We start from the raw sequence: 26,180 nt of genomic DNA on the forward strand, positions 1-26,180 counted from the left end.
ATATCATTTCAGCATCTTAATTTGTCAGACTCACATGAAACAATTTGTGGGTCTAGTTTCTGACATTTTGTGTTTTGGATTGGTGACCACAAATCAAAGTTTTTGTGGGTCTATGTATTATATATAAATCGGCCTAATCTCTGCCTTAAGGCTTTGTTTCTTGAATTTCCCATTTTCCAACCCAAACCAATATCAGTTATAAGAAATCAACTGTTTTCAATTTAAAAGATATAACTAATAAAAAAAAACTTATATTTATATATTCAAAACTTATCTTATCTCTTATTAATATGAGATTTATAATATTTTATCTTATTCAATTATATGACATTTTCATTACATTAATTCTTTACTTATAAAAAAAAACTTTTATATTAATTTAAATTTATCTCAACATCGCCTAAGAGTTTCACGTTAGCAAAGATTTTACTCTCAACGTGCAGGTGCTGTAATAGTTATTCTAATAATAATAATGATTATTGCCTCCCAAGTCCCTTATTAGGAGAGACTCTAAGAAGTGGCCTACTTGTCACGAGCTGCCTCAACACCTTGTTTGACTAGCCTCTGCTGGTTTTAGAGTGGCCAACGAAGTCAATAAGTCGTGATTAAATCCACACCTCCACTACCGAAGCTTCCATCTTATCTTACACAAATCCCCCTTTGAAGGAGTAAATTCGTCAATAGTTTTTAATTTTATACTTTTGCTCTTTGTGCGTAATCAATTATAATTTATTTCAATTTAATCACTAAACGTTTTAAATTCTAGTCAATATGATCACCTTCATAGATTCAATTCAAATAAATGATAAAATAATAATATAATAACCATTTAAATAAACATGTTATTCTAAATTTTTTTGAAAGTTGTTATTCTCTTATTTTTCTTTTTTATTGTTTCATTATTTTCATAAGATCACGAAAAAAAGTATTTAAAAGAAAGAGTTAACATAAATTTTTTATTTGATACGATTGTTTTGATGTGTAAGTGATTATTAATTTGTCATTTCTTTAAATAAAAACCACTTGTTATGGTCACATTTGATGCATTTGTAAAAAGCTTAATGACTTAATTGAACAAATTAAAATTTAATGAGAAAAAAAGTAAAACATTAGTGACCGTTTATAAGATATATCCTTTTAAGCATTCAATTTCTCATAAATCAACAGTCCACAGAAGGGGCATGATCGAAAGATCAAGATCGAATCGTGCCAAAATAAAATACTAATACTACTCACTCTCAAGATGTAGTGTTCGGAATTAAACTATTAGATTCGCAGCCGTTTATTCAGGATTAAAACAGAGAAAGTTTTGTATCCAATACGGCCAGATTCACGGGACCTAAAAGCAGAAAAACAAATTAAAACGAAATAAAAATGACGTGGCAAGATGCCCTTGGTTTGGCTACCGAGCTCACACTCTTGTTACTTTCTTACTGATAAACATCACCCTTAGAAAAATCTCAAGATATTAAAAATCCGGATACACTTGCCTTCTATGACTTTGTTGCACCAACGTTTTCCAAAAGAGCTTTCAATGACGAGTATCATCCAATAACTATCCTCCACGTGGAAATCAACCACATGCGAAGCGAGTAGCACGTCATTGGCGTACTCGCGAGAGCTTACGTACCATGTTTGTCTGGTTCACTGACTAAAACTTTTGGCTGTGTCATTCTTTTGAAAAAACCCTCCCCAAAGGTTTCTATAAAGCTCAGAGGGAAAAAGAGCGAAAGCAGAAGCGAGGAAAAGAGAGAGAGAGAGAGCTACGATAATGGCGAGAAGTGTTTCGATATGGCTTGCTATGGCCGCAATCGTATGCTCTCTAACAGTGATCTCAGCTGAAGAGAGTGAATCGAAAGAGTTCGTCTTGACCTTGGATCACTCCAACTTTACTGACACTGTTAGTAAGCAAGACTTTATCGTCGTCGAATTTTACGCTCCTTGGTAAACCTGTGCATTTTCGACTTTTTCCCCCCCTAAATATTGCTTAATTTTTTGTTTGGATCTTAATTTCCTTTTCTCGACGGATTTTTTTTTCTTCTGTTTAAGTGCATGCAATGAGTTTAGTAGCTGATTTAGAATTTATGGGATCTGATCTAATATATTTTTAAAAGTCAATGCTACATTAGCAATAGTTAATTTTATGAGGATTTTTTAGTGCATTTTACGGTTTATTATTCGACTTCAAATTTCCTGGAAAAATTTTCAATTCGAGCAGTTAAGAATTAAGATCAGTAATTAATCTTAGGATTGCTTGATTGAAATTAGCAATTTATAATGAAACAATTGAACTCGTAGGCATTTGTTGTTTATGTGGAAATGATGGGATAATGGATTGCTTATCAAGAGCCAAAAAGGGAACCTTTTATTTTCGGAAACAGCGAGAAAAGCTTATAAATTCTAACGAAACAGTACAAAGTCTGGAATTCTTTGTTTTGACGTGACATGATATATTTAAGATTACTATGAAATCCTTTGTTCTTTGTTGAAATTGTACATGGTTTTAGATCCGTTAAGGTGTTGAAGTTTGACCCTTTTTTATTAATATAATCTGCAACATGTTATCACGTTATGCAATGTTAACATGCAATTTTTTAACAAACAAATCTTGTAATATCGGGCCGCATCTCTGGATCGATTTGGCTTGTCTGGAATGCAAATATTATATTTATAAAATATTGTCTTATCTAAACAAAGGCAACATTATTCTGTCATACTTGATAACCAACAAATATATCTTGTATAAGTTGATTATTTAATTTAGCAGTAAAATGCTTCATCCTTGAGAGATTTAGATTTAATTTCTTAGTTTAAAATTTACATTTTTTTTAGTTTTCTTGATGGAAAAAATTGTATGGAATCTTTCTTTAATATGCCTTGTTAGTCTTGTTTACCTTCTTGGCACTAAGTAGTCTCCTTTTACATCTACTTCTAGGTGTGGGCACTGTAAGAATCTTGCTCCAGAGGTAACCAAATTATAATTTCCCCTAAGTTTTGAATTTTGTTGATATTTTATATGTTTAGTCAGCTAATAACAATAAATTTTTTTTGTTTGTTGTGTAGTATGAGAAAGCTGCATCTATATTGAGTAAACACGATCCTCCAATCTTTCTAGCTAAAGTTGATGCCAATGACGAAGCAAACAAAGAATTAGCAAGTCAGTATGAAATCAAGGGTTACCCTACGCTTAAAATTTTGAGAAATGGAGGAAAGAATGTTCAAGAATACAAAGGTCCACGTGAAGCTGATGGTATTGTGGAGTATGTGAAGAAACAAAGTGGTCCTGCTTCTGCTGAAATAAAGTCCGCAGAAGATGCCAGTAATCTTATTGGTGACAAGAAGATAGTAGTTGTAAGCTCTGAGGATTCTTTGTTCTTTTGTTTTCATTGGTTTTTCATGCTGAAGTTTAGCTGAAATGTATCTATATGTTCTGTTTCTAGGTTGGGATTTTCCCAAAATTCTCTGGCGAAGAGTTTGAGAGCTATATAGCTCTTGCTGAGAAATTGCGTTCTGACTATGAATTTGGTCATACTTTGGATGCTAAACACCTTCCCCGTGGTGAATCATCAGTGACTGGCCCTGTGGTCAGACTTTTCAAGCCTTTTGATGAACTCTTTGTTGACCTCAAGGTAATATGGAGTGTCAACTATATTTCATGTCATTATTGAAAATACAAGTTCATTTATGTATATGTTAGTTGCTTTTGTACCATTTACGATTAGCCTTTTTTACAGAAGCTAGTTACTTGCAGGATTTTAAGTTGGAAGCTCTAGAGAAGTTTGTTGAAGAATCTAGCATTCCTATTGTGACCCTCTTTGACAATGACCCAAGTAATCACCCCTTCGTTATCAAATTCTATAACAGTCCCAATGCAAAGGTAAATTAGACAATAAGAAATTTCATTTTCTTTACAATGTAGTTCTTATACACAGTGAAAAGAAATCAGAGTGTGGCTGGCTTTTATTTGGTAACAAGCATGTAATACCAAAATTTTTTCCCGTTCTCTAGTTATACTACGAGATGCGCTCATATTGGTTCACCTATAATGCACTTTAGACTGTGTTTTTGACTTTCAGTTTTCCCTTCTTTATATTTCATTTTGGTTTGATAGTTATAATGGTCAACACTTGTTCTGTGCATCCTTTTAAGTTCATCTTCTAATAGGACATTTGAATCTGGTAGGCTATGTTGTTTGCAAATTTGAGTGCTGAAGGTGTTGATGCCGTAAAATCAAAATATCGTGAAGTTGCTGAACAATACAAAGGACAGGGCATAAGTTTCCTTTTGGGAGATGTTGAGGCTAGTCAAGGTGCCTTCCAGGTTAGTATCTACTCAAATATGGCAGTATGTTTCTCAAAATTTGTTACCTAAGTTTTAATTCTTCTTATAGTTTACTTTTCCTGTTGGTGGGGAAACAGTATTTTGGAATTCAAGAAAGCCAAGTACCTCTCATCATCGTTCAGAATAATGATGGGAAGAAGTATTTGAAGCCAAACTTGGTGGCTGATGACATTGCACCGTGGGTGAAGGATTATAAGGTGACTTCTGCACTTCATTTAATGTGTTGTTTCAGAATGGATTGTATAACTTATCCTTTCTTATTATGGTAAATTTGGTAGAACAGCAAAATTCTGATACTCGTATGGTCGTGATTTTAGTGACAGGATATCTAGCAGTGAGTTATGCGATATCAATGGTTATCTGTTTTTTGTTTGACTAAAGTACTCTTCTGCAGGAAGGAAAAGTTCAACCATATGTAAAATCCGAACCTATCCCCGAGGAGAATAACGAACCTGTGAAAGTGGTGGTTGCTGACACCCTCGAAGACATGGTTTTCAAATCAGGAAAAAATGGTGTGTAATTGGTAGTTTGCTTGATGCTTTTTTCCCCTTTTACCGAATTGGTAGTTATGGTTTATTCTCTGCATTCTTTTGCTTTTTGTTGCACTTGGCGTTAGAAGTTGTTATGATCTAGAGGATATGGCAATTGAAATTTCAATGGATGCGCAGAATCAACATGCATTGTTTTTATCCAGCAGTGTGGAACTTTGAATTTGGACTTGAGCTGATCCTGGTGTATAGCTTGTTCACACTCCAATAATCAGCGTACCTATCTGTTGAAAATTTGTTGATACCCATAGAATCAGCAAATCCTTGTAATCAACTGTAGTGAAGCATATTTTGATGGGGTGTCATGCTTTACGAATAGTTTTTTTTTTCTTTTTAATTTTATATTTGGTTCAAAACATGACAAATTGGTCGCTAACTTCTTTTCATTGTGAAAGATATGAATAATTTATGTGCACCTAAATTTTCTGAATTGTAAGAAGTTGATAGCTTATTCTTTTTCATTATGTTAGCTATGTGGTAGATATTTTGTAAGTGTTAGACTTCAATCTTCATGTATAATGAGCGTTGATAATTCTATTTCTGTAACCATCTTTTGGAAATTATAAAATGATATCAAGCTTTTCTTTCTGCAGTTCTGCTCGAGTTTTATGCCCCCTGGTGTGGACATTGCAAGAAATTGGCACCAATCTTGGACGAAATTGCTGTCCATTATGAAAAAGATGCTAAAGTTTTGATTGCAAAACTTGTAAGTTATATTACTCTCTGATTTTAATAGGGACCATATGGCTTTATATAATTATTTTGAATATCTTCCAACTTGTAAGGTTTCAGTTTCAGTTTAGATCTATGATTTTGTCAGATGAAGTCTGGAAACTCCATTGCTTATTTGTTACTTGGAATACAATTCCTGATCTACTTGTACGTGAACTAAAATCTTCATAATTTCTGCAGCATTAGCAGCACAGTAAGGTTTAGTTAGTGGCATTACTGATAATCTGTTGTCCACTGACTTAGATAAATTATTAGGAGAATTTTCTTAAATAGAATGGGGAATTAGGCATAGAGCTTAGGACTAATATTGAGGTACACGATATTATTTGTTGTACGGACCGTATATTGTTTTGGACATCATCTAATCTTCAAGTGGGAAGATTTTTCTGATCCATAGACTTGTAAATTTTTCCTTGTAGGATGCAACTGCTAATGATATCGCGGATGAGAACTTTGATGTTAAAGGCTACCCGACTGTTTACTTTAGATCAGCTAATGGAAACATAACACCGTATGAGGGTGATAGGAGCAAGGAAGACATCATCGACTTCATTGAAAAGAACAGGGACAAAGCTGTCCATCAAGAGTCAGTAAAAGATGAGCTCTGAAGAGGGTAAGTTTCTTGGAGTTGTATATCAATTTTTGGTCTTACAGCACTTTCGTGGATTGTGTCTTTTTAAGTACATTATAAATTTTAAGGAAAACCAATAAAGCTGTAGACAATTCCGTTAACGTTTGGCCATTTGTTCTTTTCTTAATTAAATTGTGTAATTTTAGCATTCAACATTTCAGGAAGCAAATGGTAAAGGGCATATCTTTGAAGCAAAACAACTATGGCCATACCAAATTTTTAATGCCGAATGATTTGGTATCATCTTTGCAGGTATATTCAAGAAGTGCTATGGACTTAATGATGATGCCTTGATCTTCCCCTCTTACCTCTATATCAGTGTAGCCTTTTAAATTGAAGCATGTGTGTAATGTGTGGACGGCAGTTTTAGGTGTTATAGTTGATAGTAGTTTTTGGATATTATTAGTTGCAACAGTTAATTCGGCTGTAGGAGACATCCGAGCAAGTTAAATCTAGAGAGGATATTTTCAATTTATTCTGCCCATCCCTGCCCATTTATTCTGGTAGACGCTTTCTTGCTACTCAAGACTCCTCAGCGTCATACCATTTGTTTTTGGCTCTCGAAACCCAAAATTAAATGAATGGCTACATGCAATGGAAAGGGGTCCAAAAATGACAAAAGGTGGCTTCCTAAGCCATTTAAAAATGTCATGGAAAGAAACCATGTTTGTGTCAAAGAGACGCATTCTTATTACTCGAGCCAAATCTTGTTGCCTATATATTTCCCTCTTTAGTTGAACACTTCCATTTCAAACCTATCAATCAATGGCTGACTTAGATCTAACATCAGCTAATGCAAAATGTCTTGGTTTCCCAATGGCCTAATACCATGTTTAGTAGTACGGATTACAAAAGAAAACCTAGGGCTTGTTTGGTTTAGGTTTTTTTTAACTTAAAAGCTATTACGAAGTTTTCATGAAAAATAATAGCTTTTAGAGTTCTGAAATTGTTCGGTTTGGTTTTTGTTTTTATGAGATAGATAAGTTAAAAAAAAATCTAGCATTGTAGATATATTTATAAATTATTTAATGTCCAGCCTTGTAGATCTTGCATAAAAAAGACCTTTGTCGCCGAATAGGGAAGAAAGGATAACCACGTCCGTTTAACTCTGTTGCAATCTCGTAGCACATGAATTAACTGCTCCTCCGAGTGCCCACAACTTAGACATGCAGGTGAAGATAATAAACTCCGATTTTCTAACCAAGAAGCAGTTGGTAAGGAATCGTGTGGTACCCTCCAGAAAAACATCCTTACCTTGTTTGATGAGTTTAAAGACCAAACTTTCTTCCAACATATCGTTTGGTGAATAGGACCAGATATTTGCATCTCATATGCAGATTTAACTGTGAACATACTTGTGCTAGAGTGTAACCAGTAGGAATCATCCATTTCCTCACCTGATGGGTCTATCATCACTGCAGAGATCATAAGAATTAAGTTTTGAGGGAGCAATTGCTTGACTGGTTCCAAGTTCCATCTCCCGTATTCATCACAGAAACTCGCCACTGGAAGCTCAACTTCGAGCTCTGTTAAATCTGCACTTACATGGTCTATTAGTGGCCCACAAGGTAGCCAAGACTCTGTCCAAAATTTAGTGCCATGTCCATTTCTTATTCTCCTCCCCAATCCATTTAACAGGACTGGCCTTACCTTCAATATACTTTTCCATACTTGAGAATCAGTCGGTCTTATCGCAGCAGCTATAAAAGTGTGATGGCTTAAATACTTCTTCTTAAGCACATCCACCCATAGACTGTCAGTATCTCTCCATAATTTCCAGCCTAGTTTGGCTAGTAAAGCTAGATTAAATTTTTTTGAATCTTTGATATGCAGGCCCCCATCTTCTTTCCTTTGACAAAGTTTAGACCAACTGAGTCCGTGCATCTTTTTGATGCCCCCAAAGTGACCCCATATAAAATCTCTGTTAAGCTTATCAATCTCCTTTAATACATTATCAGGCAGTAAAATCGTTTGCATCAAATAAGTAGACATGGTGTTGGTAACAGAATTAACCAGAGCTACTAGACCTGCCATTGAGAGATTCTTGTTGCTCCAACAATCTAACCTTCTCTTTACCTTATTTATTAAGCCAGAATAAAAGCTTTTAGTGATCCGACCATGTATCATAGGGGCACCCAAATACTTCCCAAAATCTTTAGTCAAAGGAATATTCGCCATTTGACTTAAAATTTTGGCTTATGTGTTTGAGATATTCGAAGAAGCTAACATTCTTGATTTTGCTAGACTTACTTTCTGACCTGAAACCTTACAGAATTTTTCAAGAGTCTCCATCATGATTCTTACTTGAGTGGAAGAAGCCTCCCCAAACAGCATCAGATCATCTGCAAAACATAAATGGGAAACACTAGGTCCAATCCTTGTCATCCTTAAAGGTTTCCAATGGCCTGTATGTACTGCTTCATTTATGAGATTAGAAAGTTTTTCTAAGCAAAGAACAAATAGGTAAGGAGATAATGGGTCTCCTTGCCTGATACCTCTCGTGGGTTGGAACGGATCAGTCTGAGAAGAGTTCCAAATAACAGAGAATGTTGGCGTTGTGACCATGTGCATAATTAACCTTACCCAAGAGTGAGGTAGGCCAATTTCTTCTAGGACTTCTTGAATAAAATTCCACTTAAGTCTGTCATAAGCCTTCTCTAAATCTATCTCTATGGCAATAGCTCCTGCTTTATTCTTCATTCTTCTCATGGTGTGAATAACCTCTTGCACTACAATTATGTTATCTGTCGTTTGTCTTCCTGGGATGAAGCTTCTTTGAGTTCTGCCAATCAAACCATCTAATAGAGGTCTAGGTCGAGCTACAAGCACCTTACTTATGACTTTTAGAGGAAGTGTGCACTAGCTTATGGGTCTAAATTGAGCAATATTTTCTGGTGACTCTACTTTCGGGATAAGAGTGATAAGTGTATGATTCACTTCTGGTGGAATGTGACTCGTTGCATAAGCTTCTTGAACAAACTTACACAGTGCCGGACCCACACTGGCCCAGTTTTTTTGAAAGAAACTCACCGGAAAGCCATCATGTCCTGGACTGTTATGAGGATTCATGCCAAACAGTGCATTCTTGACTTCTTCTGTAGTTAACGGTTTGTCTAACTCTACTTGAGTGTCTGCCTTCAATGTCCAGTTAGTTTTAATTGGGAGAGGAGCACTTGACCAATCATCCGTATAGAGGTTTTTATAGTAGTTTAGCACCAGCTGTTGTAATTCCAAAGGATCACTACACCATGAACCATCATCTCTTTTCAAAACATCAACTTTTTTCTTTCTCTGCCTACCATTTACTATTGCGAGATAAAACTTGGAATTGGCATCACCCAGCTTTAGCCAGTCCGCCTTTGCCTTCTGATGTAAGACCAATTCCTGTTCTTCAATCAACATTACCTCTAGATTTGACAAGAAATCATTTGGCTGTTGGTCGAGTTGAAGTTGGACTCCTCGTAATCTTGCAAGCACTCTTCTTTTCCTTCTGTTCAAATCCCCAAAAACTTCATTTTTCCAATGGATAAGAGAATCTGCCATGTTCTTCAAAGAAAGATATATATTGTTATTTGCATAGCTCCATTTCTCTTTTACAAATTTTTCGAAATCTGGGTGCGACATCCATGCATTCTCAAATCTGAATTGCTTATTAGCTTGGTTATTCAAGAATGAGGAAGGTTGGTGGACTAAAACCGGGTGATGGTCTGAATGGGTCCCTGGCAAATTCACCACTCTTAATTCTGGAAATAACTTACACCATGCTTCATTCACTACTGCTCTGTCTAGTCGGACTTGGGTGTGGTTAAATCTTCTCTCTTTCGCCAAGTAAACTTTGGGCCTGAAGCACCCAAGTCAAAAAGTTCACTATAACTCAGGCATTCTATCAGTTTCTCACATTGACGTACATTAATCCCCCCCCCTTCTTCCCTGTTTTTCTTCTGAAGATAATACTTGATTAAAATCCCCTATGACCATCCATGGTAGAGAATGCAACTCACTTGCCATTTTTATAGACTGCCACAAGCGTTCCCGTTCCTTTGCATCAGGGCTACCATAAACTGCTGTTAGGAGCCATTGTTTTGTTGATTCATTAACTAAAGCATGGATTAGTTGCGAAGAATAGGCTAAAATTTTAACTGGGGACATGCTCTGCATTCCACAACATCCATAGACCCCCTACAAACCCATCTGCTTCGACTTGGAAGTATTTAGAAAAACCAAGTTGACGATAGATATTGTTAGCTTTAACTCCGACAATACGTGGCTCTAAAATTATCAGCAGCTGTATATTATGCATTTTGATCAAATTTTTTATATTTCTCACCGCTCTTCGAGATGCTGCACCTCTCACATTCCAACTGCAAAAATTAAACATTGGAAACTAGATTAACTTGAGCAAAGAGATAGATGCGAGCTCAAGTCCGCATTTCATCTAAATTCTCATCAATCTTCATGTTCTCTGTCTCAGAACCGGGATCTCCAGGCAGAGGTCTTGTTCCATTTCCTTGGTTAGAGCTTCTTTCCCTGGCATCTCCATTGAAACCTACTCCTATCATATTATGATGGCCCCCATTTGACATATCGTCAATAGGAAATGCTTCCTGTTCAATGAGTTCTGTGGAGTTAGCTACATAAACCTTCCTTAGTTCTGTTAGCTGTCCTTCATTATTGACATCTTTTGAAGGTAGTCTGCTTGTAACAGTTTGTTTCCTAAATTGAGTTGACTCAGAGGTTACAATTTTAATGGGTTCGTCAACAAGCTTACTCTCTATAGCCCTATTCTGTCGAGCATCTCTGTTGGAGATTTTGGCAGTTTTCTGAAGAGACGTTTTAAACTTCTTATTGTCCTGAGCCACTACTTTCTCCTTTCTTGCAGAACAAGCAGCTTGACCTTGCACCCCTAGATTTTGAGTTTCTGGCACATACTCCTCAATGTCCTGTTCCTCACTTTCTAATAAGGCAAACCGTGATCCCCGCCCAGTCATATTCTTTGAACTTCCCGCTTGGTCGCCTGTTTTTAATTTTTGCTTGGTCTCCACTTCAATTTTCCCCTCTGATCGACTGCCTGTGTTGCGTCTGGTGTACCTCTTAGCTACCATCCATGGCCCATATCGGGCAAAGTCATAATCCTTCTCATGAATATTAAATTCTAAATTTTATAAAATATTGAATTCACAAAACATGAAAGAGTCAAGTGGCGAGACAGACAACAAAAACTCAACACGAAGAAAGACTATGAGCTAAATATAGTTATATATCATGAAAAGTAAAAGAAAAGGCACTCATACTCGAACTTTTAAAATATAAATAAACAGAATACTAAACATACAATGGAAAGAAAAAGCAAACTTGGCAATAAGATCACAAGTATTAAATATACATTGACAGATGCTTCAAATACACAAAGGCAAACATACCCAACATATGTACGGAGGAAAAGAGAGATAAGAGAAATTACTGTTGGTCTTCGTTGAAGGCGGCCATAGGGCGGTCAAATTTAAAATTTTTTTTTACATATTATATAAATTTTTTAATAAATTTTCTTAATGGTCCCTCAAAATAATTTTTTATTTAATAAGTAACACAAATAAAAAATAAAAAATAAAATAATTTCATATGCATGAATCAGTTTTAATGTTTTTTTATTTTTTTCTATCAATTTATTATCTTCTTATTTTTATTTATTTATTTCTATTCTATTTATTCATATATTCTATATCTTTATAAATTTTTTTTCACAAATTTTTATGAACCATCAATTATATTCTTTTTCTTTCATTTTTATGATGTCATATGTAAATTTTATCTTCCACTTGTCATGTTTTTTTTTTCTGTTAAGTAGATTTTATTTTTTATTATTATAATTTTTAAAAATAAATAAATTATTATATAAGTCTTAAATATAAATTGTAGTTTTACACTATTGCTTAGAATTTTATCAATATATCATTTTTTATTCAGAATAACTAATGTGTTCTAGCATATATGTTACACAATTTAAATAACAAAGATATACATATAAATTGGTAAAATAAAATAATTGTATTCCTTTTAATACAATTTTATTTATCATATTTTTAAATGGCTCTCAAAATATTTTTTTATTTAATAATTATTTTTATTCCTCAAACTACTTGATAAAATTAGAATCATTATGTTAGCGTATTGCTAGTTAAGCTCAGCAAATATATTCTAAACTAATATGTTAAGTGTATTAAATTTAAAAATTATAAAAGTGAGTCTAGTAATCTAAATCTATTAAGTTTTAATATAAATATAAGCTTATTATAATCTATTATATCTTAACATTCTAACCTAGTAGCTTATAATAATATATTATATCTCAATAGTTTAATTCAAAAATTCAATATGTTAATTAGCAATTTAAGAGGTAAATAAAAAATAAAAAGAGAGTTAGAACATGCAAAGTAAAGAGATAATTCATTTGAATTTGAAAAATTATTTTCTTTTCCACTCTTGTGTGCAAAGAATGAAAAAGATTCCTTTTATGGTTCCATTTAGTCATATATATATATATATATATATATATGACACCATCATTACTATTAATGTGTATTTTTTTTATATCTAATATCTTGTGAATTTTATTTACTCTTTTAAATGAGTAATAATTGAATTATATATAAAATTCTATTTAATTGTTTAATATTTCTTTTTGTTTGACTCCCTTTTAAAAATGCTCTAACTTCTCCCTGAAGGCAGGTAGGAGAGCATCCTCACTGTTGTAGCAGGTGACCAAAGTGTTGAGGCAGTCAACAAAAATTAATTATGAATGAAATATTTAATTAAATTATTATCTATTCATCTTTAAGCACAAAAAATTCATTATTTATTCATATAATTTTTACCATGCATAATTCTACAAACAATCCCTAAACTAAAAATTAAAAATTTCAACCTCAGATGATGGTGTTAGAACTAACACCTCAAAGAAACTGAGCCAGCAAAACTCCAAAGGCTCTCCCCTTCTCCCATCGCCCTTTAAATTTCCTCCCACTCCACTACAAATCCGCAAACCATATCTAAGAAAAAAACATAAGCTTCAAAGAAAGAAAAGCCAATAAAAATAAACCATGAGCTAGAAAGAAAGCATTTAGTTAAAATCCAAAGAAAAGCCAAACTCTTTCAAGCCATTAAAAAGTGTTTGGTATGAGGGAAGTGGGAGCATATTCTCTACAATGTGTCCAATTCAATTATTTGTTTTGTAACAGATTACTACAATGTAATCACATTATAGCTAAAGAATGTAAAGTGATTGTAGTTCAAAATCAACGCAATCCCATTATATTGTACACTGTAATGTTATTTAAGATATTTTTATCTTTCAATTTTATTATTTTGTTAAAATATTTTATAATGTTATAATTAAAATAAAAAATATTAAAATAAAATATATAATATAAAAATTAAAAAATAAAATAAAATATAAGAAATTAAAATTTATATAATATAGGTAAAAAAATTAAAATATAATACATAATATAAGCAATTATATTAAATATATATAAGATTATAATATGAAATAAAAATAAAATATATAACGTTAAAAATATATTTAAGAGATGATATTATATAAATATTAACAATAAAAAATAAAAGTATATTAAACATGCATTTTAATAAATATGGATCATTTTGAAAATTAATATTATATTCTTAACAAAATACCTATAAACCAAGTACTGCGATGTTATTTTTTCCATATTTTAATCTTAATTTGCTTGTATAACAAATATTATAATATTATTTTTCTTATAATCACATTACTAGCAATCATATTACCAGCAATCTAGTGAACAGCAAGTGCGCATTACTGTAATAAAAAAAAATCAGTAAGACAAAATAAAAAAAAAGGAAAGAGATTACCTTGGCACAGAACTGTGATCAAGCTGAATCGATCTCCAACAAGAAAAAAATAAAAAGAATTACTTAAAAAAGGCTTAGTGAGCGTACATACTTACGCCTACGATGGGAAAAAGCGTAATTTGTTTATAATACAGGAAGATTAGGCCATAAAGTAATTGCCTTGACAAAACAAGAAGAGAATGAAAAGAAAAACAACTAAATGTATAAAAGAAAACAAAACTAATAAAACCATTAATTGAAAAATAAAACAAAATGCGGATTTTGTTTAGCTAAGTATCAGCATCAATGGTAACTCAAAATGACCTTCCTTGAAATACTTGTTCACATCTTTGCTCAATTGCTCTGCTTGTCAGAAGAAAGAAACCGAGAGAAAAAGAGTTGCAAAATAGAAAACAAAGAAATCAAACTCGAAAAAGAAGAGAAAATATTTCTGGAAGCAGGGATATGAAAAAAGAAGAAGAAGAAGACCAAATTAGCATGATAAACAAAATGACAAAACAAACAAATAAAGCAAACAAATCGAAAAAAAAGAAAAGAACAATGAAAAAAGAGCAAAAAGAAAATTAAAAAAAAATAGAGAAAGCAAAAGAAAAGAGAACCAAATAGTAAACAGAACGAAAAAAGAGGCACTAAAACAAACAAACAAACAAACAAAGCAAAAAGAAAAAAAAAAAAAAAGAGAAGAGAGCAGTGAAAAAAAAGAAAAAAAATAAAACCATCAAAAGATAGAGAAAGGAAAAGAAGAGAAAGGAAAAAAATTTAAACGAATAGTAAGAGGAAAAGATCAAAAAGCCATGGCTTATCTACAAAATACGACCTAAATCTTAATATATCTAGATTCTTAGTATACCATATTTTACCAATCAAACTAAAAACCCACTAGTCCACTAGACTCCTTCATAAGCAAAAGACACGTGGCACCCAAGGCAAGTGCCATGTGTGCTGTTGATCAAGATATATAGATACATATACTTGGTATACAAGAAAAGGTGTAGGTCTCGAAAGGTATGACCTCACTCTCTTTCTACTATTTTTCTCTTCCTTATCTTATTCTTCCATTTTCATATATTCTATTGATTCAAGTATTGAGGAGGGAATTGCTATAACTTGATTTGTGCGAGTCTTGCCTTTGGTCCAATCAATACCTAGACCAAACACCAGGGGCGGATCACTGCCCTTCGAATTTTTTTTAGTTAGTATTATATATATATATATATATATGTATGTATTGTATATTTTATATATTTTTAGGAGATTTAGATAGGGGAAGGGGGCAGTGGACCCTCTTGATTTTTTTTTAATTGTTTTTTAAATTTAGAGATTCATTGTTAAAATATATTTTAAATTAATATTTTGTGAATTTATTTAATTTTAAATATAATTATACAAAACATTATGTACAATATGATAAGCCAAATTCTGGGCCGAAAACACTTTTATACTCGCGCCCAAGTTTAAACATCACTATATAAAATATTATGTATAATACAAAATATTAAACTTTCCCCTAAGGCGTTAACGGCTCACTTCCTCCCTTTACCTGCATGCTGGTTTCTCAATCCTCAAGAAAGCACCGATATTTAGTAAGCATTTCTTTATTTTAATTAATTTTTTTGTATTATTTCTTTGCTTTAATTTATTTCTGGATATTTAACAATCTACTTTATCATTTCCAATGTTATTACTTTTTGTTTCTTTTTTTGAGATTTTTGCTTGCATCTGCTATGTGGCTTTTTTTTCTTCAATAAGAAATGTTAGATTTTGAGAGTTAAATTTTCATTATTTTTTCATATTTTTAGTTGTAATCTTTGTTTAATTGTTTATAATTATTTTCATTCTTTTAATACAGTAGGCATGGATAAGTTTGTTACGAGAACTAAACGTGCTAGAACCAAATCTCAACATAACCAAAACCAAGGGTCTAGTAGTGTTCCTATAAAAGAAACTAACTAAAGTGCCTTTATTCGAGAAGAGCCTAATCAAAGTGTCTCAGAACAAGTTGTGGTTGATCCTGGTCTAAGACATTGTATTTCTAGTATTCTTCATAATGCTAACGAGAGAGAAAATATAAGAAGAGCATATTTGATCAATGGCCCTTGTCGACCAAAACTTACAAACTTTCCTCTTTCTGATTTTTCCAGAAGAAAACGGAAGTTTAATCCATTATGGTACAAGAAATATGGCACTCGGTTGGAATATTGTGAAAGTAAAGATGCTACTTTTTGCTTGTGTTGTTATCTTTTCAATATTGAATACGGTGATCATCGAGGTGAGCATGATTCATTTGTTGGCGAAGGATTTAGAAATTGGAGAAACAAGAATAAGTTGGATATACATGTAGGAGTGCATAATAATAGTCATAATAAATGTTTGAAGGCTTGTGAAGATTTGATGAAGCAAACGCAACACATCGATATCATGGTTGTTGGGATTTCAAGTCAAGCAAAACTTGATTATCGAGTTCGTTTTTTTGATGCACACATTGCCTTTCCATGGTCACAATGAGTTGAAGCTTTCAAATAATCGAGGCAATTTTGTTGGACTTTTAAAATTTCTTTGCAAACATAATGAAGAAGCAAGTAAAGTTTCTTTGAAAAATGCTCCAAAGAATCACAAATTGAATGCACCTTCAATTCAAAAGGATATTTGCAATGCTGCTACTTTTTTGACTACAAAAGCAATCATAGTAGATATTGGAGATGATTTCTTCTCTTTGCTAGTTGATGAGGCTCATGATTCCGCAGTCAAAGAACATATGGCTGTTGGCTTGAGATTTGTGAACAGACATGGGTGCATCATTGAGTGTATTCTTGGCATTGTGCATGTTCTTGAAACCACTTCTCGGATCCTAGGCCGTTGACTCGTTTTTTGCTTCACATGGTTTGAGTACGTCATGTATTCATGGTCAAGGTTATGATAGGGCTAGTAAAATGAGCGGAAATATTAGCAGTCTTAAGAGTTTGATATTGGCCGAGAATCAATCCGCTTTCTATGTTCACTGTTTTGCTCATCAGCTTCAATTGACACTTTTATTAATTTCAAGAAAGCATGAGAAGCTTAGTTCATTCTTTGATTATTTGGCAGCCTTAACAAATTTTGTTAGGGCTTCTTGCAAAAGGAAGGAGCTACTTTGGAAGAAACAAATTTGAAAAAATAGTTGAAGGAATTTTTCGAGGTAATATGGTGACCGGAAGAGGATTGAATCAAAAAGCTACTTTGAAATGACCTTGAGACACATGTTGAGGTTCACATTATGGTACAATTCTTAGTGTGATTTCTTTGTTTTCTCCAACACTTGATTTTAGACTATAAAAGATATGGTGGTATTTTTTGATAATAAGGGTGAAATAAACAAACTCATTTAAGCAATGAATGATTTTGAATTTGTATTCCTATTACACTTAACCAAAAAATTGTAGGGAATCACAAATGATTTATCACAAGCATTACAAAGAAAAGATCAAGATCTTCCAAATGTTATGAGTTTAGTCAACGTAGCGAAGAAGAGGTCACAAGAATTTAGAGAAGATGGTTCAGATGATTTATTCGTAGAAATTTATAATTTTTGTGATAAGTATGAGATTGATAGTCCAAACATGGATGCTTTCTTTATACATTGACGTAGAGATAAAAAATTCATAAATCTTCACCACTTTAAGGTTGATTTATTTTACAATGTGGTTGATTTTCAGCTTCAAGAGCTGAATGAGCACTTTGATAATTTTAATACGGAGTTGCTTTCATGCATAGATTGTCTTGATACACGCCATTTCTTCTCAGCTTTTGACAAACTAAAATTGATTCAACTTGGTAAGTTTTATCCGTTGGAATATGATGATGTACATCTCTTGGCACTTGATGATCAACTTGATAATTATATTTCATATATGAGAAGTAATGCTGACTTTGATGATTTAAAAGGAGTTACCTATCTTGCTCAAAAGATGGTTTAAAAGCAAAAAGATATTGGGTTTCCTTTGGTTTATGTGTTGGTGAAATTGACATTAGTCTTGCCAATTGCAACAGCAACCGTTGAAAGAGCATTTTCTACTATGAATCTCATTAAAAAGTATACTCTATAATCGAATGGGAGATATTGAGTTAAATGATTGTTTAGTAACGTATATTGAAAAGGATGTTTTCAAAACTATTGACAATGAAGCAATTGTGAAAAGTTTTCAAGACATGAAAAATAGAAAAATGATATTATAATTTATAAATATTAGAAATGAATTTGAAGAATATCATATTTTTGGTATCTATATGCATCATAACTTTATATGTAACTTTTTTTATTAAAATAGCGACTCTCCTTGATTAAAATCCTAGATCTGCCACTGCCCAACAGCCTTTCTATCAACCCCATCCATCTCTCTATCCCATTTTGACCAAAAAAATTTTCATGGTATCATACTATATTAATTACTTAATTAGCATATATAGCTAAAATAGACATGATGCATAATAAGTCAAAATTAAAGCCTCTTCATTTTAAAATTAGCATTAACCAAGTAAACACGAAACCCCACGTATAGCAACATGCACTGTTCTAATGTATACATTTTCATACTATCACTGCTACTCCTTTCATTTTTGGTCTTCTCTCTGTAGCTTCAGATGATATTGCCTTCCTCTTGCTAAAATTATTGTTGCTATTGTTACTATTGCCATTGTCGTTATTGCTGTCCTCGCTGTAGTTGTTATTGCTGTTGTCATCGTTGTCATTGTTATCACCGATCAAGTCTTTGTCGATGTTTGTACAGGAATGATCAAGGGATTTCACAAGGTAAGCTTGAATTTTGTCCAGGTCTGATAATTGAAGAGGCTTTAACAGGAATTCTTCTGCTCCTCCTTCCAAGCACCTGTCAAATGTCGTTCAATTAATCTTATTAGCGATCATTTAACTTTGGGTACAAAGAAAGTAATAAGAAGGGAAAGAAATAAGTAACTTACATGCTAATTCTTGAAGGTTCATTTTCTGATGACATGATCACGACTGGTACATCTTTCCAAGAAGATCCCTGCAGGTGTAAGCAAAAGCCTAACATGTTACAATATAATATTGAAAAAGAAGAAGGGTTTTTGACCTTCTAGATTTTGTGTTTTTGAACTCTTCTTGTTGTTTGAAGCAAACTTAAACTTGACTCCAACAGAATGGGAAAATGGTTAAGTATGCTATAGGAGAGAGCTTTCTTGCAAACTTCTTTGTGAAATTATGGTCTTTCAAACGTTTTTGTGGGCAATTTTTTTCTTCTTTGGTTTTCCTATATAACAAATGCCTTTAATCTTAATTTAAAGCATTTATTAACAAAATATAATTAAAATCTTTTATAAAGGTTTCTTGTTCAATCAAATAAATAGCAGTAGCAGTGCCAGCAGTTTTATAAATTCCAATGCATGTGAGGCAATAGTGTGTTTTGCTGTTTCCCATTTATAGATTTCCTTGTTTAGTCATGCGAGCATGCAGTCCTGGGAAGTTGGGAACTTCCCCTTTTAGATGATAAAGTATTAGATACAACAATGCAAAGGAGATCAAAGATATCATTGGGAAGTTAATTAAGGCTGATTGGTTTGACCTTGACACGTTTGAGTAAATCATAGCCGCTCATTCCGGGCATACAGAAGTCTGTCATTATTAAGTTGACTTTAAGTCCCTACATTCGATGCAAAAAACACAAGACAACATTAGTTTTTAACCATGTAAATAATTAAACAACTTTGTATACTCAAAGATGCCATAACTTTTATGTGACTAATGCACCAAGTTAACTAGGAAGATTGCAGGAGAAAAGGTCAAAGAAGAAAAGAACAAGAAAATACAACAATAATTTTTGTCAAAAAGAAGCATTAATGAGAGTGATGAAATTATATTGTAAAAATCTTCTCAACAACGACTTGCGCATGAGATGAATAACGTATAATGATTAATAAATGCATTTAGCACTCAATTCTTGAATTTTTTTTTATAAATATTTGTATTTGTATTCATTGTTTATTCAGATTTACAAAAATGCCGATCGAGTCTCTAGACTTTTTTTTTTATTATTATTATTATAGAAAGAAGATTGGATATGACATGACTCATTTTATCTTGATGTATTAATACAAAAATCCCCTCTAATCAGCATCATTTGGGAACAAAATTTTATGTATGAAATGTAGCATAATCTCTAATGTTTAGTGTAAATGCACATTATAAATGCAATACTAACATTTAGAGTTAATTTTTGAATGTATTGAGGCCCATGTGAATCTTTAAAGTTTGGGGGTTGATTTTCGATCATGCTATAAAAAGGACACATCAAATATTGTACCCATTAAAGGGGAAAAAAAGGAATCATGATCACCCATTAAAGTGTGCCTTTTTCCATGGCCTTACTCTACAGTCATATTCCCTAATATATGCAAGCTTGAGCCATCCTAGAGCTAGCACTGTTTCCGAATATATGTAAAAAAGAAATATTGGTCCTTGCAAATCTACCAGACACTGCATTTTGACGTGTCCTATACAGTATATACTTCACCATTTATTTGTTTCAATGGTGCCAAATTTTTCTAGACATTCTAATTCATGAGAGAGATTCCAGGGAAAGAGTGGAAAAGATTAAAAATCAAACAAAAATTTCATGACCCCTTATTTTAGATTCAATACAAATATTTGTACTATATATGTGTAGAGCTTTTAGCTGCTTCTCCTCTCAAAGGAGAAAATCCTTTTACATGTTGTAAAAACTGTGGCATGGATTCTCCTCCACGCAATAATCCCATCAAGAAATAGTAGAATGAATCCAATGATAAAAAGAGACGGTTAGCGTTCACTTCAAGAAAGTAAAGCAAATTTTCTCCGACTAATGAGAATCAAAAGCTCACAGTTGAGTGAAAATTTGAGTTTAAACAAGAAAGTGATGCAGCAACTTTAATATTCTAGAACAGGAAGAAGAAGTTGAGAACAAAATCAACCCATTTCCCATCACTCACAAACATAAAAATTTAGCAAGTCTTTTGATAGAGAAAAGGCACTACCTCTTGTTGCGAAGACTGGGAACAAGAAGAAGAAGAAGAGGAAGAGGAAGAAGAAGAAGCTGTTGAGTGACAGTCCAAGTTATTAAGCAGTCCCAGATATTCCAAAGCTTTATCCCCAGAGTCGACACAAGTCACTGCAGTTATAGTAAAACCAATCAGCAACAAAAACCCATTAAACCTTTTGATTTTTCTTAAAAAAAAGCAACTTAAATAAAAGGAAAGAGAAATAGAAAATATTAGAATGAATTGTCTGACGGGTGGAACTTTTTACAGGAAAAAAAAGGGTTATTTGATTATTATATCATGGTTGTCACCTTGGTATGAAGAAACTTTGAGGAGCTTCTCCAATAACTTTCTGTCAATAACACTGTCATCAACTGCCAACACATGAAAGTGCTGTTGTTCTTGTTGTTCCTGCTGCTGCTGCTGCATTTGCTGTTGTTGCTGTTCGGGTCTGTCTTGAATGTTGTCTGATTTCAACTCCATCGATCACTGTCGGAAGAAAAACTTATAACCACTACTAAAACCCAATATTATTCCTCCGTCCTCCTGAAACTTCTAATGAAAAAACCTGTTTCTCTTGTTGTCTGTTGTTTGCAATAGTATGTCCCTGCAGGCCTATTTATACAGCCTCTGAAGAGAAAGAAAGAAGTAAGGAAAGAAGGAAAGGGATCAGAATTAAAATGCTTTTGGTGGGATATGAAGAAGAGTGCGCGTCTGCGAGAGAGAGAGAGAGAGAGAGAGGGCTGTGTCCGTAGGTTTTTATGAAGTAGGTGAGAAGGGCACCTGTATTTTTGCAGCAAAGAGAAAGGAAAAGAAAATAAAAAAGAAAAGAAAAGAAAAGGAAAGGAAAGGGAAGGAAAGGGGGAGTGATGTTGTTGCAATGTAATTTCAGCTATGAAATGAAAATTGTGATCTCTCACTAGATTCTCTATAACGTGTGTTGGTACAGCCACTTATGGCTTTCTCTTTCTCTCTGTCCTTTTCTCCATATATTTCTTTTCTTTTCTTTTCTATTTTGCTTTGGATTTTGTTTGATTGCCAAGGAAAATCCCGGGAGATCTTTGTTGCCATTTGGTCATCATAGTGTAAGGAGGTTGGAATTGGGATTGGAGAGAAGACTTTTGAGGAAAAGTGGTTAACTAATTAAACTACTATTATTAGTATTATTTAAGTTATTTAATTTGTTATCATGTCCCCTTGGGTTGGGTTTTTTTCTTTTCCTAATAAAAATTTCACTTCCTATCAATCTTGCTTTGAATGCCTTCAAATCCATTTGTTCCAACTAACAGATTGTGGGATGTGACCCATGATCTCTTCCATTTACTTTATTACTATATTCTCCACGAATAACAATAAAAGATTAAATTAATATTATGATTATCGATCTCAGTTAATTTATTCACCTTTATAACACTCGAACATTTACATAACTTTTTTATTAAAAAAATAAAGTTTAATTTTTTCTTTTTTTAATTATATATATAACAAAATCTCAATCACTTTCATAGACTCCTATAGTAATTAAAATATAACCCATAGAAAAGGTTGTTGGTCCCAAATTAAATGACAATAAATTACAAGTTATCACCGTTCACGGGTATTGTAACCATTTGTTGGGTCAAAATATTGATTTCTTTAAGGAAAGATGCATTTGTATTCTTCACAAGTTTTAAAAATGATTTCTTTCTTAATCTTCCTTTCATGTTTGCACAATATTTATTAATTGATGAAATCTAATTTATACTTAACCCAAAATCTAGGTAGTTGAATTTCAAAATCTAAAATATACTTGATCTCTAATATATGATTTGACAACGAAAGCAATATTAATCATACTAATTGCGGCTACTCACTATATTAGGATTTTTCTCTTATTCTTTTTTGTAGTTTTTCAACAGATGAGATCTTCATGGTTTCTTATTCAAAGTCTATACTCTTAAATTCACAGTTAATGTCAAGGTTTAGTCCACTTTATTGAATCATATTATGACTTATAAAAATTATCACTTTATCAAATTATACTAAATAAGCTTAACCTGTTTTTATAAGAGGAAAAACAAATTAAATAATGCGTCCACACTTTATTATTGAGAAAATCTAACAGTTCTTACATATAATATCAGTAAAAATATTATATTAATGACACCCCCTTTGAGTTTAAAAAATTGAAGTATGTCAAATTACAAATGAAAGATTAATCAGATTGAGAATTGATATCCATAATGATTTAAAGCTATCCAAATTATATATAGGAAAAAAATAATAACAATTTCAAATTTCATATTTTACTTTAGAAGACAACTAGTTAGGGAAAAAAATTTCATTCCATTGAAGGAGGTAAGATAGAAATAGAATTTTTTATCATTAGGTATTCTTTCATGTCAAAATTCCTAAACTTGGTTTAAGCACCCAAAGGGGGGACCAACAAATTATTAGCCTCAAATGGCAATTTAAGCAAGTTTTGGGAATAAATATTGAATCTTGAGGCCTTCTCCTTTCCATTCTAATTCAATAATCGAGTTCAAAAAAATGCAAGAAAGCAAAGTCTAGCGTAATCCCCACAATCTTACTCTTTTATAGCTAATGATAACGACATTGACTTGCCAATAATCAGAAGAATATAAATAATTTGCCATCTTCCCCTGCCTAGCTAATTAAAGATAAACAACAAACTAGAAAATCCCTTTAAGATCTTATACTTGTAGTATTAATAGATAAAAAAAAAAAAGGGTTAAACCCACCTTAGTAGACATTATATTTGAAAGCATTCAAAGCTAATTCAAGCCATAAAAAAAATGAAAAAGAAAAAGTTAATTCCTAGTCAATTTTGACATCAAAATAAGAAGATTAGGGATAGAAAAAAACCCTCTCTTTTTTTTCATAGACAAGGCAAACATAATAATTAAAAATTTGAGCACTGTAAATGGCAGAAAAAGTAAAAAAAAAAAAAGGCAAAATCAAGAAAATTGGGACCCCAATTCAAAACCCATGCAAAGAAAGGATGTCCACAGGGTAGAAGGGAACATGAAATAAATAAAAGTAGGGCCAAATGGGTCCCACAGAGCAAATACTTATATATTATATATTAGTATGAAATCTTTGGTGTGGGGTCCTTTCAAAAATATGATCTTTCTAATGGACCCACAATTTCGCTACTGCACTAAAATCTTCTCATTTTTCGAATCTGTCCCCATCGAGGGTGTCCAAAGTGAGAAAGTTTTCCCCTTTTTCTTTTTTTAATTTTTGTTTTTTTTTTTTGGGGGGGAAAATTTAGGGGAAAATTTGTTCATACTTGAGTGTGGGCCCACTGGTTGTCTGCCACGTGTGACTTAGGCATGTGGGGTAAAAGGGTGTGGGTGCACATGAACCATCGGATCACATCACCATCATGCACAATGATTTCTCCTTTCTCTTTGAAGTTTGATTAGCACTAGTATTTTGTTTTTTTGGTTGAGAAAATTAAAGATTTTGTTTTGCTTGGGGTAGTTAATAACTCTACCAGTGGTTTGCAGCACATGGAGAGGAGTGCAATTTGCACAAGAAGTTGAATCTGCCCACTGCTATTTTCAACCCTCACAAATAAATTCTTCACTCATTCGGATGAATACATGATGCATGTACTATTGTAAAGCTCATGACCTAAGCAAACCCAATTCTACTTGGCTAGGTTTCTTCATTATCAATCCCTCTCTTCTACATTATCATATATATATATATATATATATTTCAGATCTCTTTCATTTAAATGGTTAAATTTTATTCGTATGTATGAAAAATTTGATATATTTTAGATTACGTATATTAATGATAATCTTTTCTGTCTTTTAAAAAATCATAAATAATTGGCTTCGATCTCATAAATTACATTTTCTTTTCTATTTTAAATTTGCTTGAAATCGTGGGAACTGCTGAGTTTGCCTTGTAGTTGTGGATACTCTTATGCTTCAAGCTCTTATTTTCACAAGCTCGATAAAGGAAATATTAATTTCTTTAGAGGAGAATTAATTTGACAATTTAAAGCTCTACAATGATGTATATTAAAGTAAATATCATAAATGATGTAAAAGTTAGAACCACTAAAGCATATATCATTAGTATCTTTTTTTTTTTTTTACTCCTTCATTCCACATATATTGCATTGCTTTGAGTTTTTTTTAATCAATTTTGACTCTATTTTATTTACAAATGATTTAAAAATATCCATTAAGGACTTTCAATAAAATGATTTTCAAATGTTTTGATTAATTGAATTTCCCTTTTACAAAAAAAATTAATTTGATAAAATATTTAAAATAATTTGGATCCAAGTTGAAAATTTTAATAAAAAGGTCAATACATGACAATATTTATGGAAGGAGGGAGTATAATTCATTGAAGAGGAAAAGAATTTTGCTTGCTAACGGCACCTTTTGTTTTTCCTTTTTATTTTTATTTTTTTTACAAAACTATATGTTTAATATCATCTCTATTTAATTTTCATAAAATTAATATGCCTTAAGAAAAATCTTTGAAAGAAAAAAAGACTAAAAACGATTTGTTGAACTCAAAGTTGATCAAAGTCCAAACTTACATTATTTATTTATTTTTATATTTTATTAAAATTAGATTAAGTTAATTTAGTTTTGATAAAGAGATAATATTATAATATATAAATGATCTAATAGAGTGGATTGACTCTAATATTATATGTAAGTTTAAAAGAATAAATCTGTCAATGATGGATGGGATTAGGGATTTCTTATATAAAAATATGACTAGGCCTCCTCTCTTGTCTACAACATTATTCAAATTTCACCCATTTGAAAGTTATTAGAAAATGAAAAGAAAAAAGATAATAGTGCATTGAATCACAACAATTAATTTAATATTATTTTCGTTATCATATCATACATTAAGAATAAGATATATTATATATTATATCAATTTTCAACTATTACATGTTTCATAATCGTAATTTTGAAAAACTCTTTGTAATAAAATAATACTTTGTCTTTTTAAAAAGAAAAAGAAAG

The 26,180-nt window shown here is 32.2% G+C and overlaps 3 protein-coding genes across 5 annotated transcripts; 1 reads left to right on the top strand and 2 right to left on the bottom strand.

The window, feature by feature from the left end:
* The first annotated feature begins 1,687 nt into the window (after nt 1-1,687).
* On the top strand, nt 1,688-6,727 carry PDIL1-1 (PDI-like 1-1). Of its 2 annotated transcripts, none has more exons than XM_021429176.2 (11): nt 1,688-1,944; nt 2,936-2,966; nt 3,064-3,351; nt 3,441-3,629; nt 3,752-3,877; nt 4,183-4,320; nt 4,419-4,538; nt 4,736-4,853; nt 5,483-5,595; nt 6,041-6,234; nt 6,414-6,727. In XM_021429176.2, exons 1-10 carry the CDS (start codon nt 1,772-1,774, stop codon nt 6,227-6,229), a joined length of 1,485 nt encoding a protein of 494 aa, XP_021284851.1. In that variant the 5' UTR covers nt 1,688-1,771; the 3' UTR covers nt 6,230-6,234; nt 6,414-6,727. The 2 variants fall into 2 exon arrangements, with proteins under 2 accessions (XP_021284851.1, XP_021284850.1); XM_021429175.2 differs by having other exon boundaries at nt 6,505-6,727.
* A 3,653-nt stretch (nt 6,728-10,380) lies between these two features.
* On the bottom strand, nt 10,381-13,233 carry LOC110417228 (uncharacterized). Its single transcript, XM_021429467.1, has 2 exons — nt 13,175-13,233; nt 10,381-11,347 (listed from the first exon to the last, which is right to left on the bottom strand). Exon 2 carries the CDS (start codon nt 11,238-11,240, stop codon nt 10,671-10,673), a length of 570 nt encoding a protein of 189 aa, XP_021285142.1. The 5' UTR covers nt 11,241-11,347; nt 13,175-13,233; the 3' UTR covers nt 10,381-10,670.
* Nucleotides 13,234-18,613: 5,380 nt separating this feature from the next.
* Nucleotides 18,614-22,057, bottom strand: LOC110417039 (two-component response regulator ARR17-like). 2 transcript variants are annotated; one of them, XM_021429218.2, is made up of 5 exons: nt 21,480-22,055; nt 21,166-21,299; nt 19,719-19,796; nt 19,096-19,163; nt 18,614-19,004 (listed from the first exon to the last, which is right to left on the bottom strand). In XM_021429218.2, exons 1-5 carry the CDS (start codon nt 21,649-21,651, stop codon nt 18,707-18,709), a joined length of 750 nt encoding a protein of 249 aa, XP_021284893.1. In that variant the 5' UTR covers nt 21,652-22,055; the 3' UTR covers nt 18,614-18,706. The 2 variants fall into 2 exon arrangements, with proteins under 2 accessions (XP_021284893.1, XP_021284894.1); XM_021429219.2 differs by lacking the exon at nt 19,719-19,796 and having other exon boundaries at nt 21,480-22,057.
* Nucleotides 22,058-26,180: the final 4,123 nt, after the last annotated feature.

The sequence above is a fragment of the Theobroma umbraticum genome, unplaced genomic scaffold, assembly GCF_002168275.2.
Source record: "Theobroma umbraticum cultivar Fairchild unplaced genomic scaffold, ASM216827v3 scaffold_51.0, whole genome shotgun sequence".
NCBI lineage: Eukaryota > Viridiplantae > Streptophyta > Magnoliopsida > Malvales > Malvaceae > Theobroma > Theobroma umbraticum.